Source organism: Mauremys mutica, chromosome 2 (assembly GCF_020497125.1).
Source record: "Mauremys mutica isolate MM-2020 ecotype Southern chromosome 2, ASM2049712v1, whole genome shotgun sequence".
In the NCBI taxonomy this organism is placed as follows: domain Eukaryota; kingdom Metazoa; phylum Chordata; order Testudines; family Geoemydidae; genus Mauremys; species Mauremys mutica.
Window position 1 is genome coordinate 63,819,458 of NC_059073.1, and position 17,078 is coordinate 63,836,535.

Sequence of the window (17,078 nt, forward strand, 5' to 3'; positions counted from 1 at the left end):
TTGTGTGTGGGTGTGGGTGTGGGGGGATCTCTGTAAGCTACTGCGACTCAACTTTTTCCTGTACCATGTCCGTAATAAAACATCTTTTCAGCGCTCGGTCAATTTTGTTGTGTAAGAGAATGTTTAATATTTATATTTTTAATAAAAGCTGCAAAGTAACTGTGGTTTTATAGACTTTCTTGCCTTATGGTCTTCTAGATTCAGCAGGGGTTTCCTTTCGGTATGTATTAAAAAAAGCTTTTCCTGAGCTATTTGTTTGGGTTTTTTTTACACCCACCAGCCCCTAACAGCGCTGAAATGAAACGGAGGATTGGTCAATAACTTGCACGCTGATAGCTCAAGAGGAGAGAGGTGTAGGATGAGTATATGTCAATTACAGGACACTGCTAAGGGTATGTCCTGAGGATACAGCTAAGGGTCTGGGTCTGTAAAAGGACTTTACTGCATTTCAAGGGTCTCTGGGATATTTATGCTTTCTCCCGGTTATATTCTTTAACACCGCATGCACTACATGTACAGAAAATGCATCTATCAGGGTACTTAGCAGCATTTTCACTCTCCGCTCCCAAATTCAATTGTTTAACTCAGCTCTGTTAAAAGAAAATGACTCCAATCTAAAACCTGTCGTTCAGACAGCCAGTCTATCTCCCTCCCCATTTTTCTTGTCTCCCATTTAAACAAAATGAGGGCGGCTGTGCTGGGTTTACAGGGATGCAATTAAAAAAACCCCAAGGAGCTGGAAAATTATTGCACCTGAGAACTATTTTACATGAAGTTTTGCGGGGATTAAGCCACACGCTTGGCAATACCACGGGTGATTGTTTTGTAAAGTTGAACGCTTAACGTCGAAAAATCCAATTCTGTTCATGAGAAGAAACGTTTCTACAAAACGCTTTAAACAGACATAAATGTACTCGCCCCCTTCCCGCTAACCTCGCCATACAGTCTATCGAGAGGCCAGATTTGAGCGAGCTGCTGGGTGTCCAGCACCTCAACCATCCCCTGCATGATTAAACACTTCTGACGCAGGGTATAATGCCACAACAGCGCCGAAAGAGGCACTAGGGAAGACTGAACCGTGAACGCCTTTTTGAACTGTCTAAACACACACAACGCCCAATCCTGCACGCCACACACTAACCCCGACACCAGTGGGAGTTTGGGCGCGTGGGGAACGGAGAACTGGGCTCCCAGCACTAGCCCAATAAGGTCCTGTGTTACCTTCAAAGCAGATGTTCCAATCTCTTGGGCGGAGCACGAATTTTGATGAAAGTTTCTAATTAGGGATGACACCTCACACTCTGTAACATGCCCTGAAGCGTCTATCGTGTGACTAGCCGAATGGGAACCCCAAAGAATTAAATTGCTCTAAAAGGAGGGTTCAGTCTCTGGAGTATATCCTCCTCTTGGGACCCTACACTGCCATCCTTGTACGTAAGAACTTCCCATTGAATACAGCTGGAGTTTGTGAATGGAGAGACGGCAGGATCTGGTGGGCCGGTAATTAACACGAGTGAGCGTTGAGTTCGGGGATACATCTGTGTGCAGGCTGCGCTCAAGCAGAGAAATGCATTTTATGGTGTCATGAAACTGATTTTTAAAATGTTTGGTTTAAGGCAATCACTCAAGTGCTATTGATTTTGTTAAACACTTTAAATTCTCATATTCGCATGAGTACGGGAAACGGACAGTTCCTTACTGAATTCATTCATATTTATGAAATCAGCTTTCTCCTATTATCTTATGAATCATCAGGAAAAAAAGAGTTCAAAGGGATTTTGTGAAACCAATGAAGACAAGTCTGAGTATTAGTTGCAAATATTCATTAGGAATAACTTGTCAAAAAACAAGAACAAAATCTTGTGGAAAAAACACAACTGGATGTGGTGATGAATTTTACTGCTGTTCAGTGAAGATATAACTCTTAACATAGGCTTTGTTATTTCAAAGCTTTTTACAAACATTAACTAATTGATCCTCAAACCCATCCTTCATAGTCTCATTTTACAGGAAGAAAAACAGAAACAACATTGATGGCAAATGGCTTTTCAAAGGCTACACTGCAAACTGTTGTCAGAATTGGGCTTTGTATTCAAGAATTACTTGGCTCCCACATTCGACTATACTGCCTTCTAGCATGTATTAATCAACCATTTCATGCTATTGACTGTAGTACCATGTCTTCATAGTCAGTCACGGTGCTATAAGAAGAGCTGTGTATTCAGGGCCTGATCCAAAGCCCATTGAAGTCAGGGGAAAGATTCCCCTTGACTTCAGTGCCCATTGAAGTCAGGGGAAAGATTCCCCTTGACTTCAGTGGGCTTTGGATCTGGCTCTCAGACCCTGACCTTGTAAGATATTGATCACTCTCAAAGACTACTGAACACTTTCAGAGATGATGACACTCAGCACTGATTAGGAAATACAGTAGTCAGTTCTGTAATCATTTTTTAAACTGTCCTTAGAGAGTTAGGGTGAAATCCTGACCCCACGGACGTCAGTGGGAAAACTCCCAGAATTTCACCTTCAGAATCAAATGCAATATCAATCTGCTCACCATTATAAAAGGCATGTCAGTTTATGTAATCAGTTTCATTAGTTAAATATCTGTAGTACACTTCTCTCTGCACTGTGGTAGCCTTTTCCACGGGTTTATAATCTTTCAAATGCAATCTTTAAGAGATACTTGCTATAAACTCATCACAGTTCAGCTCAGAATGGTCTTTCCTGGTTTCAGAGGTCTTGCCCTTTTACTATCAAATTGCTCATTATGATAAAAGTGAGAGAGTATTAAAGGAAGTTGAGAAGCTATAGGTATAACAGACTGTGGTAGACAGGCACAAGCTGACACTCATTCAGAACCCTCTCTTTGCCTTTTGGGGAAGTACAGATAATGAACCACATATAGATCAGTATCCCACATAATTCATGAAGGGTTCCAATCCAGTGCTTCCTATACCTATATCTTTATTGTCTACAGCTATATAAAATATAACACCAAATAACATTTCTGAATGGTTTGAGTGTTATTCATTGTGACCTATCAACCACAGCTGGAAAATACAAATCTAAGGGTGAAATGCTCCTCTTGCCATCCCCCTTTATGCTCAGTTATTGCACATCAGCATGCAGTAGCACCACCTGTGCCGGAGCAATTCAGCACAGTGGTTGTGTTGAGTGGAATTTTAGACTTACCTTTGAATTTTGTGGCTATCATCAAGGATTTGCCACAAGCATTAGCAATAAGTTGAAAAGATGGAGTTACTCCAACTGGAGTAATTAAGAGTAGTGAGGGGGTCATATTTTCATTGACAAATGATGCCATTAGTCATATTTCAACTAACAGTGTTGGGTAAGCACTTACAAAAATACAGCAGGACACCTAGGCTGGCTACAGATAATCATAGTGCTCACTAATTTTGCAACTATAATTATAGCCTGAAGCTTCTGTTCAACATTCTCCTTTCTGAAACAGGTTTTACTTGAACACACAGTCAAACTTAGTATAGTATTTCATCAAGACATCTATTAGTCCAGTTTTCCCACTCCCTTTATTCATCTATTTCCAAACATCACTCTAATCTAAAAGTATCAGATACAGTATAATGGAATTCAAATAACGCCCTTGGAATTAAACCTGATCAAGATGTCCCTTATATGGACTATTTCGTGTTGGTTCCAGCCAGGTCACTTGCTGCCTCATGGCTCCTCTTAGGTAAGCACATCCAAAGCCAGCTGGAATGATAGTCATCATTCATTCAATGAGTTTAACCAGGAGAAAGAGAAGACATGACGAGCCGGCTCATCAGCTCTTTCACTGCTCACTGGAACGTCTTCCACTTGTCCTTGAGGGGATGGTTCAGACCCAGTCTGTATGAGAAGAAAATGTTTACAAGGGGAAGAAGAAAAGCTCGTCTTTTAAAGCTGGGATTATGTTTGCAATACGGTTCTATAATACTAGCTTCTTTCTATCAATAAAGTTTGACAGGAAGTAGAAAGAAGGAAAGATAATGAACATGAAAAGCCTTTGGGGGCAGGGGCCATGAATGAAATCCTGGCCTATTGAAGCCAATGGGAGTTTTGCGATTGACTTCGATAGGGCCAGGATTTCACCCCATGTGAAAACCATAGCTCAAAAGGCCTTCAATTCTTACATGAAATCAAATATATTTCCCACAGTAGGAGACTACACAATGTGAGTAAGAGTATCCAACTGTGAGAAATATACTTGATTTCAATGGGACTGTTTGCAAGTAAGGTATTATTTAAAATGAGTAAGGATGGTAGAATTAACACTAACACTAAATAAGTCTCAACCATTTCTAACGGTTGCATAATGTAACGTTATCAAAATAATGGTGCAAACATATGTACAGGTATTGACAACATATCACAGATACTGATGAAGAACTACAGCATAGGATGGATGATTATTTAGCATTTTCCAAGCAATTTTTGTAAGTATGTAATGTTAAAATCCATACTGGAATTAGTGAGAAATGATGGTCTGTTATGTATAAGTTGGCTAATGGGCTTCATTCCAGTTACTGTCTAGTTGGACAATGTCATACCACTATAGGACAAGTCCTAAAGTCTTGTGGACATGAACACAAGTAGTTTCCTGTTTCTTTTTCTATATCTAATTGAAGTTTTCAGTTTATTTTTAAGGGCCAGATCCTTAATTAGTATTAATTGACATAGCTCCAGTGGTTTCAATGGGGGTAATTTAATTTACACCAGCTAAGAATCTGTCCCTAAAATTTGAAAGACAGACTAATCTAGTCTCTTAATTTGGACAAGATTATCAAAATGATGCATCTCTGTTGCAGGTTCAAAATGTGGTGTACAAATTTGGTCATATTATTTACATTTAAATTTTCAATGAACAATGCTTTCCAGTGAGTAAACCTATTGTGCACTTGAACGAGAGTGCCAAAATTAGTGGAAGACCTGGAGGAATAATTACCTATTTAAGCACTAGAGTTCCTTTTCAGCAAGGTTGCAGTGAAAATTTGTCTCCTAAACTTAGTAAACAGGTTTGTCTGCCGTGTTGTTGTAGCCTTGTTGATCCCAGGCTATGAGACAGGCAGCTTAGATGAGGTAATATCTTTTATTGGATCAACTTCGGGAAACTTCACAATATGAAGAAGAAGGAAGCCAGACTAAACATTACTTCCTGAGAAAATGCAAGAACCCATCTTATATTTAGCTCAGACACTCTGGTTACTTCCCCAGACTTGAAGAGCTCTGTGACGCTTGAAAGATTGTACCTTCTACCAACAGAAGTTGGTCCAATAAAATCTATTACCTCACCCACCTAGTCTCTCTTAGATTTGCACATTATATGGAATTAGACACACAACAGTCAGATCCTCAGATGAAGTTCTGGCCCACAGACCTGAATAATGTGTGTAAAATCTTTTGGCCAAAACTTCTAATGTGGGTTCCTAAAGTCAGATGCCTACAGTAAATAAGTGGCCTGATTTTTATAAGTGTTAAGCACCCAGCACTCCCCTTTGCTTGACTTCAATTGATGTGGTAAGTGCTCAGCACTTCTGAAAATAAAGCCATTTGTTTGGGTTTGTTATGTAGATTGAGATGCCTAAGTTAGGGAATCCACGTTTGAAAAGTTTGCAACTGAAATGCTAGAACAGCTAAAAATAATGATCATTATGCATGCACGTTTTTGTGCACCCACGTCCCCAGTAGGGCACTTAATATACACCCTTAGTGCACATAGTCTTAAATGTCTGGCAAATAATTAATAAAAACACCCACCTCACCTCTGATTTCTTCTCTAAAGCTGCCTTATTATTCTATCATTTATCTCACTGTACAGCATCAGCCAGATGGATCACTTCCACCTGATCTTCCAACAACTATTTCATTTTGGTTCCAGACTATGGGCTTGATCCAGCAAAGCTCTTAGGCCCAGATCCACAAAGGTACGTAGGCACTGACACAATGAAGGTTAGGATCCTAAATAACTTTGTGGATCAGGGCCTTAAGCACATACTTAACTTTAAATCAACAGGGCACCTCACAAGCTCAAATTTAAGCATATGCATAAGTGCTTTGGTGGATTGGGACCTAAAAGAATTGGGAAGAATAAAAGAATAATTACTCGGTCATCTCTACATTAGGAGATGCACATTAATTAACACATTGTAGACCTTGCCTGCTGACACAAGTTTAAAGCCAATTGTCTTTTGTCTATGTGGCACAGGGTGGCTGGCCCCACTAAATGAAGTAGGTCCAGCTCCCCTGTGCCAGAGCTGGTGCTCTCATTTAGCCAGTTATGAGAGTGAGGCATCACCTGGGGGCTAAAAAAGGTCAGGGAGAGGCCTACCGAGGGACAGTCCTGGTGAGAGTTGGTCAGGAGACTGGAAGAGTCTCTGGGGAAAGTTGCAGAAAGATCTCTGCAGGCCCTCCCTGGGAAGAGGAAGGAATGAACTAGGAGACTGTATGTCTGGGACCAGGGAAAAGGCTGAGGCAGAAGAGCAGTGAGAGTGGTTTGCTGGCTGTTGTCCCCAAGCCAGAGAACCAGGGATGGAGACAGCTGAAGATGGGACCAGCAGAGGAATTTACCAACTGACATCTCAGGGCCAGAGAGCTTAGCCCAGAGTGAAAGGGCCAGGGAGAATGAAGGAAGGGGCACTGAATGTTCCCAACAGAGAGGCTGTGGGGGGTTCCCAATGGGAAAAGCCCGGTTACATTCCAGCTGGAAGGGCTGTCCTGGTACAAGGACAGGTCTGGGCTACGCTGGATAGCTAGGGCATGGTGAGACTCCAGGGCTGCGCTGAAGAGCTGGGCCACGGTGAGGGACACAAGAGCTGTGCTGGAGAGCCAGGCAGTGGTGTAGTCCTCAACTGCAGCATCTCCCTGTCCCCAGGCTGCAGGAATGGGGCACAGTGGTGTAGTGGAGCTGGAATGCTCTTCCAGTGTCTTTTAGCTCCATCACACTACTGGAGCCAGGGCCTGGAGAGGGAGGCCGGGGCTGGATGTTACCTGTAGTGTTTGGATTATGCTGGGGGAAGTCTGGACTATTCTTGTGGGACTTTTGTTATGATTTATGTGCACGGGATTCTGTAATAAATGAGCCCCGCAAGGGCTATAGTTATACTTGGGAATACTCTGTGGACTATTTCTGGGGACTCTGAAGGAGGGGAATTGAGGCAGGCCTGCCTGTTATGCTGCAGTCTGTCACAAGAGAGCACTCCAGGCAGGGGGCAGCCCTATGACACTACATCAAGTACTAAATCATATCTAATATTGTGCAGGCTAATACCTGTTATAGCATGATGGTATTTCCCAGTTTAGGCACAAACTTCAAGACTCCTACAACCCCCCTTTGGTTTTGGATGTATTAAGTTTTTACTCCATGCATTTCGCCATGCTCAACAGAACTCCAGTCTACTAGCTCTCTGCTTGGTGAAAACCTTGGAGAGTACGTCTACACCGCGATAAAAGACCCACAGCACAGCTGCAGCTGCCCTGGGTCAGCTGACTCGGGTTCGTGGGGCTCATGCTGTGGGGCTTTACAAGTGCAGTGTAAACATTTGGGCTCAGGCTGGAACCCTGGCTAAAGCACCCTCCCCCTTCACGAACATCTGCACTGCAATTTTATAGCCCAGCAACCCGAGTCCTCTGAGCCCGAGTCAGCTGATCTGGGCCAGCCATGGGTCTTTTCAAGAGTCATTAATAGACACCACAATTAGCTGTGGGTGGAGTAGAGGCAATAGTGAGAATGCAGCTCTGCATGGACTTGTAAACTTGCGTTTTCGGACCTGGAATGTTTTAAGATCTGACACTCACCGAGTCATACAATCATTTAGACCTATTATTATCAGATTGGTAAAAAGGGAAATTCTTAAATTCTACTTCAACCCCCAGATAAAGATGTTGCTTGTATAACTCAACTCACTTCCCTTTGTAACAGCAGCCTGACTGTGCGCTGCAAAACTATACTGTATCATTAGGATATTTCAGGACAAACTTTTCAGCTCCAGTGTTCATTGAAAAAGAGCTTTTAAAAATAGAATGGTAGGGAGAGACTTTCGAAGGCAGAAAGGGGAGTCTGGCACACAACTGAAAGTCAATGGAAGTTGGGCAACTAACTTCCCCTTGTGCCTTTGAAACACTCCTCCGTCACGGAGTGTACTGCTACTCAGAAAAAGGGCCGCTTTCTCCAGGTCGTAGCAATCTATACCATATGCCTTTCAAATGGTGTCTTAAGTCGATTCAACACTTTATAATGTCTTCCTGTTGCTATTAAGTAATGAACCTTTATCTGAAATTTATCTCCTAGACTAGGGCTCTTTCTGGGGGCAGGGATTGTGTATTTATACAGTACAAAGCATAATGGGGTCCCATGCCTTGACTGGGGCCTCTACTAAAAATAATAATGAATAACTAAAACATTCACTTCAGATCATATTAATCACATTAAAGCAATTTTGGAAACATGCTAAACACCTAGGATATGATTCAGACTTTCCTCACTGACTTCAGGAGGCACTGGATCGTGCCCTCAATAAACACCAGGAATTCCTATTGGGACAAGTCATGATCAGAGCTGAGCACCTGGTCTTAATTCAGGTTTTACTCAAGCAAAATTATAGCAGAAGTCAACAGGCCATATTCTGAGAAATGCTGACCAGCTGCAACTCCTGCTGAATTCAGCAGCTGCTCAGTGCCGCTCCAGCTCTGGTACACACAACTTGCCTGAGTAAGGATTGAGTAAAACTAAGAACCTCAGGGTTTATTTAATCTGATGAGTTGCAGGTACTCAGCACCTCTCAGGATTCGGTTCATTGAACACTAGACACAAACACCAGTTAAATCTTTACAAGGTTCACATTAATACAGGAAAATTGACTTTGTCCTGTAGTTGTTTGATTTATATGGGGGGGAGGGGAGTGGAAAGTGGATAGACCGCTAGTGCATATTAGTTACCTGGAGTATTTCAAAGTTTTACATTCTGCTTTCTGCTTACAGCCACCAACCAGTCTCCATATCATCCACACACAAAAACTTCAGTATATCATAAACAAGCTTTACTGGAATTAAGAACTTTGTCGTACTTACCCTTTTTTACAAAGTCAGTAAATAACTATCTTTTTTGGTAGCTGTGCATATTTTTGATGTTATCTAATTGTGTAAAATCCTGCTTTCTTCTATAGATCTTTGCTGTATTGTTACATGGGCACTGGATTGTGTAAGGTTACATTAGGCTATTTGCCTAATGTTTACAGAGTAGAATTTGTTATTGTGCATTTCCTATAGGGTGACCAGATAGCAAGTGTGAAAAATCAGGATGGGGTGGGAGGTAATAGGCACCTATATAAGACAAAGCCCAAATATCAGGACTGTCCCTTTAAAATCGGGACATCTGGTCACCCTAATTTCCTATCTATACATCTCTGCTCTTTTATATAATACCTAACACTCAGTAAAAAGCTTTCCTTAGAATGCTACCTATGACATCAGGGCTTCTGTGTGACAGCCAGTTTAGTAATCTGCAGTCTCCCTGCTGCTTTATGCAGGCTGCTACTCGACAATTTCATGTTCCTCCAAAGACTATATTCATGGCCCAAGAGCAAAAAAAAAAAAAATGGCCTACATGAATAAAGCAGAAATCAGTATGTTTTCTTTACACTGAGTGAAACTCTTCCTGTGCAGAAGGCTGCTCAAGGTCTCTGTGCCTCTTGCATTCATTTAAGACCTCAAAATAGTCCCAGCTATGCCCTGTTTTGAGAGATTTAAGTGGTACATAGGCCTTGAGCTAGACCTCTGCATAAGAGTGAAGTTCATCCATATTGGCCATGTGGCTACACAGGAAAATGCAGTTCACTGACATTTTAGAATATGACTGAAATCATGACTTTTTTTCAGTTTTTAATCACATTAGCCCTTACTCAGACAATCAGAGGGAGTTTGCTTGAGTAAGGATCAAGTAAAAAATCTCAGTATTTGACTTTTTTTTTATTGCTGCTGCTACTAAGGCAAAAATCTCCAAAATAACCCATTCCCACAGCAACTCCATTAACTGAGGGGTATGCCTGCAAAGAAAAACCCGTGGTGCTGAATCTCAGAGCCCAGATCCATTGACTGAGGCTCACAGGGTTCAGGGCTAAAAATAGCAGTGTAGACATTCCTGCTCAGGCAGGGGCCCAGGCTATGAAACCTGGCAAGAGTGGAGAGTCTCGGAGCATCTGCTCCAGCCCAAGCAGGAATGTCTACACTGTTATTTTTAGGTTTGCAGCCTGAGTCCAGTGTGGCTGAGTCAATTGACCCAGGTTCTGAGACACAGTGCTGTCGGTTTTCTTTGCAGTGTGGGTACAGCCTATGGCTCGTAAAGTGATCTTGGGCCAAATTCCTCTCTCTGTTTCATTGACTCAATGGAGGTTGCTCTGGATTTACACTGATACAGCAGAAGAAAAATTTGGGCCAAAAGTTCTAAATTTGACCTTAGAAAGCTGTTTCTTAAATCAGTGTGCCACTGTCTGCTCTCAGTTACCCTTGAGCAACTCCACTGACTGCAGGGTGTCTTCTGCTGGCTTCCCTTGATTGGGGGGTGGAGTGGATTGCAAGGATGTATGTTTGGGGAAAAAGTGGAACTCAGGAAAATGAGCAGTAACAATACATGCATCCTGCCTCTAAGGGCTTGTCTAGACTAGGAAAACGAGTGGTGTGTTAATTAACTAGTTTTAACTAACATTTTTAAACACCATCAGCACCCAGTGTTGACAAAAATGGTCATGCTTAAAAACATGTTAATTGGTCACATACTCATCCCATAATCTGTAGGCTCTGGTTGGTGCCTCAACTGTCAGGTTCTACACCTCTGACACTAACCATATTCAGGTAGTGAAAATAAAGGGCATGCAAGAGGTTATTTTTAAATAGTTTAAACTTTAGTTAAAGAATGTCTGTTTATGCAACATAGCTGCTTCAGCAGAATACCTTATCACCATACTGCTTCAAGATGAGAGATTGCTTTTATTAAACGTCTCCTTTAAAAAAAATAAATCAGGGTGAACCAACAGAATATTATCTGAAAAAAACTGTTCAGCTATATACGGTAGCAGACAGCATATGAATAGGCAGACTCCATCAATTATAATCCTAGTTGTGTCATTCTTTGAATGGTGGCCAGTAGTGTACTTTAAAAGTCCATTGGGACTAAATGTTTTACTTGAATGGATTTTCATTACTTACAATTAGTGCTGTGTGGCAAACGGATAATGCAATGTTACTTACTCAGGATCTTAACAATACCAAATTTAGTTCTGAGCAAAAACTGTTCAGATTTGCTTATTTTTGCGTAGGCTGCATACATTCCCTGCAGAATATTAAGTAAACCATAGGTCTGGGAGTCTGACCAAATGTTGAAACCAGTTCTGGGGAAGAGTATCTTAAATAAAAGCTTCCTTGTGTTGGTATTGTCTGAAAGGTCTTTTGGGACAAACAAAACCCTTCATTTCACTTCATTCCTAATCGATCTCAATGCCTCGGCCAAAATCTAGCAAAAGCACACCCTTTTAACTTTCCATCCAGCTTCTTTATGTATACCAAAGACGTTTACTCTTTCTACTGAGAGCAATTAGCTTTCAGTCTGGATAAAAGCCTAGTCTTGCTGTCAGAGAAAACAGAAAGGAAAAAATTACAAGGAAGAGTGGGTCACAACTCCAACTTATAAGTTATAGGGCCCTACTCACTGGGAGAAAGTGAAGGAAGCAGTTTTACAAAATGCAGGTGGTTCAAGCTGAAGGGTCTTTTCTGGATTTACCCATCCATTATTCTTTGATACTCCCATAGTAAATCTCTGGAGCTTTTCTGGTTAATCAACTATCCCTGATCATTTCTGGTCCTGCTCCTTTTCCAATTGCACCAGAGACTAGTCTAATAAAAACACTTTTAAAAATCCTCTAACTCCCTCACCAGCAATGAATGAGTACTGATTGCCAATGTGAGAAATCTAGTACTCACACTACTGCCCGCCCTCAAAGATTCTCTCTTCCTCCACTTTTCTCTCCCAGCAGATAAGCAGGGAGAAACACCCAAGAACTGAATCAAAATATACAAAACCTCTAAGTGTTACCTTACAGGACGTAGCCCATCTAATTCCAGCCAAAAGAAACTTTCCTACCTTGCTGCAGGGATAGGTAGAAAATCTAATAGTGGATCAGTCAAGTTTGGCTATACTGCCTAGCTGTTCCACCGGGAAATACACAGTGCTGTAACTTAAAGATTTTTTTAAAACGGATGCTGTGGTAAATCTGATGAATAAGACACTCCACCAATTCAGATTGTGACTCACCCAAGAATTTGATTCATTGTATCAGATAACAGAGCCAGCATAATTTTTGGGGTTTATAGACACAGCATGCTTTGAAGGTGTGAATGCTAGTTTAACTTAGTCATGAATGAATGACTTAGCTGTGTTATTGTAAATATGTTAAGGGTGGCACATAAGAGCTGTGGACATGTTGCACATTCTATGAAGGCCAGAAAAATACCGAGAGTGCTCCAGGAAGAAAACAACTTGCTGAAATGTCAGCTGAAGCAGCAAGTTCTAATTTCTCGGAGCTACTGTGCAATGGAAAGAGAAAGTCCAGGCACAGTTAAACATTTTTCTTCATCCTGATCTCATGTTTCTATATCTTCTCAGCTATGTGCTTGTTGGTCTGGATCTGTGAGTGTAGGTGTTTTCTCCTTGCTAGGACAGTGATACCAAAAGGTGTTCACACCCTAAGAACAATAATAGAACTCAACTGATAACACTATCACTTCTTAAACAGATAGATGGGGCCTATCATAGTACCCCTCAGTTGGGTGTGTCCTTTCTCTGTAGCCTTCCCTGGGCTCAGTCCTTCAATAGTACAACAGGACCCATCACAGTACCCCTCCACTGGCAATGTCTGTGTAGCTCTCCTCAGACTCTGGTCCTCAGTCTGACCAACAGGGCCTATCTCAGTACCCTAGTTCAGTGACTCTCTACCTTTCCAGACTGCTGTACCCCTTTCAGGAGTCTGATTTGTCTTGCATAACCCCAAGTTTCAGCTCACTTAAAAACTACTTGCTTACAAAAATCAGACATAAAAATACAGAAGTGTCACAGCACACTGTTACTGAAAAATTGCTTCTTTTCTCATTTTTACTATATAATTATAAAAAATCAGTTGGAATAAATATAATACTTACATTTCAGTATATAGTATATAGAGCACTATAAACAAGTAATTGTATGAAAATTTAGCTTGGATTGACTGCACTAGTGCTTTTTATGTAGCGTGTTGTAAAACTAGGCAAATATCTAGATGAGTTGATGTATCCCTTGGAAGATCTCTGCAGATCCCCTGGGGTACATGTACCGCTGGTTGAGAACCACTGCCCTAGTTGACCAGCTTATGTGTGAAGATTCCTGCTCTGGGATGGAGCAGCACCCCAGGCATAGGCGCTGGCTTCCTCATTTCCCTGGGGGCGCTCGACACCCCACTCCTGCCTCTTCCTGCCCCCACTCTGCCCCATCTCTTCACGCCCCCATTCTGCTCCCTCCCCCGAGTGCACCTTGCCCTCGCTCCACCTCCTCCTCCCCAGCACGCTGCTGAACAGCTGATCATAGTGTGCAGGAGGCACTGGGAGGAAGGGGGAGGAACTGATTGGTGGGCCGTTGGGAGGCGCTGGGACTGAGAGGGAGGAGCTGATAGGCAGAGCTGCTGGTGGGTGCTAAGCACCTGCTATTTTTTTTTCCATGAGTGCTCCAGCCCCAGAGCACCCATGGAGTTGGTGCCTATGGCCACAGGGCTTCCTCCTTGGAGACTCTTTGCATGTCCTTTAGTCCTCTGACCCCAGCTCTCTAGCTGGGTCAGTCTCAGTTCAGCCCCCTTCTCGGGGGTAACAGTTCCACATACAGTCCCTTCCCTAGGCCTGTCTAAACTTCCTTCTCTCAGGGTGCAGCCACTTCCCCACTGGCTGTTGGGGGGGACCCAAGCCCACCCAATACTCCAGGCCCTAACCCAGGGACCTTCTAAGTAGCAGCCACATGCCATGTCCCTCTAACTGTGTTTCCTTCAGCCACTTCCCCATGGCCTGTATCTTCCTTCAGTCCCATCAGCCAGCCAGGAACACCTTCCTTGCTCCCCCAATCCCTGCCAGAAGACTGAATTCACACTGTTTCTGCAGCTCCTTTTATATGAGCATGCTGGACCCTGATTGGCTGCTTCCCTGCAGCCTCTTTCTGATCAGCTGCATCCCAAGCAGCCGCTCTAAGCTTCTCCTTTATTGCTCTTTTGGGGACAGGGTGTGGCAGGACTGACAGCCTTCTAGCAGGGGGTCTCTGGGTCTAATATACCCCATCAGAATGATAAACAGCAACATCTATCAATAAACCATTTTGTAATAGGTACAGTTGGGTGTGAACTATTGAACAGTGAACAATAGCTGCTCCCTTTGTGTACATAGTTACTGCACCATTAGTAAAAATCAGCCCTAAATTTGTGTTGGTTTGTGAAATTGCATGTGCACATCCACCCTATCCCTCCATTCTAATGTCTTGGGCTATTCTTGTGAGTAGGCAGGCACTGAAATATCCAGTATGCTGTTAATTCTTTCACATTTCAATACCTGCTTGTTCATAACCTAGGGAGGGTGAGCAGCAGGATGAAGCAATGTGTAAACACAAGCTCACAGTCATAATTATCCTACTGTCAAAGGGAATTTCAGTGGTACACATTTGCAGCCAGGTAGGCTAATATTTCAATGCTCACCCACCTGTAATGGGTACACATCACCAGCATGGAATCATTTACTGTTAAACAGAAAAGCTGACGTATTTCACAGGATTAGGATGAGATCTACACAATAATTTTTCAAACAGGTGGGCTGTGCCACTGTGAAGCGAATCTGCTGTGATATGATGTAAAACAGCAGCAATTCAGCTGTGATACAGAAGAAAATACTTTTTTTGAAGGTGATAATTTTCCTTTCAGAATATTTTTTATTAAACAACCAAATGAGAAATGCCCTGAAAAGGCAGTTTAATGGAGATCAGAATTCAAGTCTCTTCAGCTTTTAAATTATGTAATTACAACAATCTGAACAGAAGAAATCATTTTGTCCACTCTGTGATTCTTATAATCTATTATTACTTGAAATGGAACAAAACTGAAATACTCACAAACAAGAAGATACTCATGACTAATCAGACAATTCACAGACCCGACTATTAAAATGCAAAACTTCAGGTGTGTTATTTGCCACTCAAATTAATAACAAGAACACAGTTGTCTGAGAGCTGCTCTCAATGTATTGTCACCACGACTTGTCACCAGCACTACTGAATCACACAACTCTCAGGAGCAAGGGGAAACAGAGATGCTAAGAGATCAGTCAGGATTTTCCTGCATTATTTGAATGTGTTTGTTAAACGAAATCTAGCAGTAAGCATAAAAGCAAAGTGCAAAACAGAAATCTAGAAGAAACCATCCTAAACTAAATCTCAAAACCAAATGGCCACTGATCTGAACTTTAAAACTAAGACCCATCTCTGCAATAAAGTTAGAGAGAAACAGAATCATACTTTTTGGAGTGTTTTTCGCCTCTGAGTCTTCCACACCTGATATTTCCTCTGTTTTTGCTGTACAACTGAAATGCACTACTGAAATGCAGCCGTGTAGAGAAGAGCCTTAAAACAGGGTTTAATTGTCACTTAAGCAGTGCACAAGTCTACTGCATAGGGGGGAATATCACTAACAGTGAACTGATCCCTCTGATCATTCAGCTCAGTCATTTGGCATATTATATATCTATCCACCCATCTATCAGTCTTATTATAGAGCTATATACAAGGATATTCAGATCCACAGGGCAGAGCTCAAGTCTGCTATTCTGTTCTCCCTTTATGCATATCTCATGCTGATGCTATGTGCATGTATTCATATAGAGAGAGCAGACTAGTGGAGCTGAGAGCTGCCTTGAGGATCTGGCAGGATGTTTATTTGCCTGTATTAGGGTTGCTGTTGGGGTCCATTAAAGTTCATTCTGGTGAAGAGAGCATGTTGGAATCAAGATATCATGTGGCACTGAGAGGAAGCCTTTGACTCTAGATGTTTTTTACATAAGATCCAGTCCTCCAAAGCTAAACTCTCATGAGTAAGTCTTACTGACAATAGTATTCCCATTGACTTCAAAAGAACTATTGAGGTGAGCAAGACTTGGAGGGCTGAGTCTTGATATTATGGTGGGGGCGGGGGGTGGAGGGTGAAAATTATTTATGTCTTCAACAAAGGGCTAAAATAATTCTAAAGGATCACTCCACTGGAATTTAGAAATGCCCCTTCACAGAGTACATAAATACAACTGAAAACCAAAGGTACAGGAGCAGTAAGTCAGTGTGTGATCTCACATTTCTTTTAATAATCTGTTTTGTCCATGCTCTGTCTACATTGCATATTTAAAATACTTTTACATGACTAGCAATTAGCTAAATCGTAACCAATTACAGACCTCTCTGACATTTGATTTAATACTATCTCATGGGCAAATATATTGAGGATCCACAGCTGAAAGAAATAAAAGTATTCAGCAACGGGGGCAGATATAACTACGAGTGTGTGAATACAGAGAGAAATGTCCCTATGGTAATTCTAGTTGATAGCATAAGGTTACAACCAAGTAATGGAAAATTTTAAAACCCATGAAACAAGAATAACATAGGTCATTCAATTAGCATTTCTCTCCCCAAACAGCTCAATCTTTATTACAGGTTATATCCTCACAGAATTACAGCACTGTAGCTACTGACTGCAAAGGGAAATGAAATCGAGTACGGTTTGTGGATGATTTAACTTGAATTCCCTTTTCAGCTAGACACGTGGTTCAGTCCTTTTGAACTATGGTATTTCTTTAGACTCTTGGCTCTATGACATGTTGCTAGTAACTCATTTGGACTACAAAATATTGTACGTTCTACCTCATCTTAGACAAAATAACTAGAGGAACCAGAGACCCAGACAGACACTGATCCTAAAGTGCATGGATTGGACCAACTATCAGATATCTGCATGAGTAAATCA

General features: G+C 41.8%; 1 protein-coding gene across 4 annotated transcripts in view; it reads right to left on the bottom strand.

Moving 5' to 3' along the window:
* Nucleotides 1-2,292: 2,292 nt before the first annotated feature.
* Nucleotides 2,293-17,078, bottom strand: part of TRIM55 (tripartite motif containing 55) — a 61,637-nt gene continuing 46,851 nt past the window's right edge. For all 4 annotated transcript variants that reach the window (XM_045002795.1, XM_045002794.1, XM_045002797.1 and 1 more), the window contains one exon: nt 2,293-3,870. In XM_045002795.1, coding sequence (XP_044858730.1) covers nt 3,751-3,870 — 120 coding nt within the window. In that variant the 3' untranslated portion in view covers nt 2,293-3,750. The remainder of the gene's footprint in view (nt 3,871-17,078) is intronic.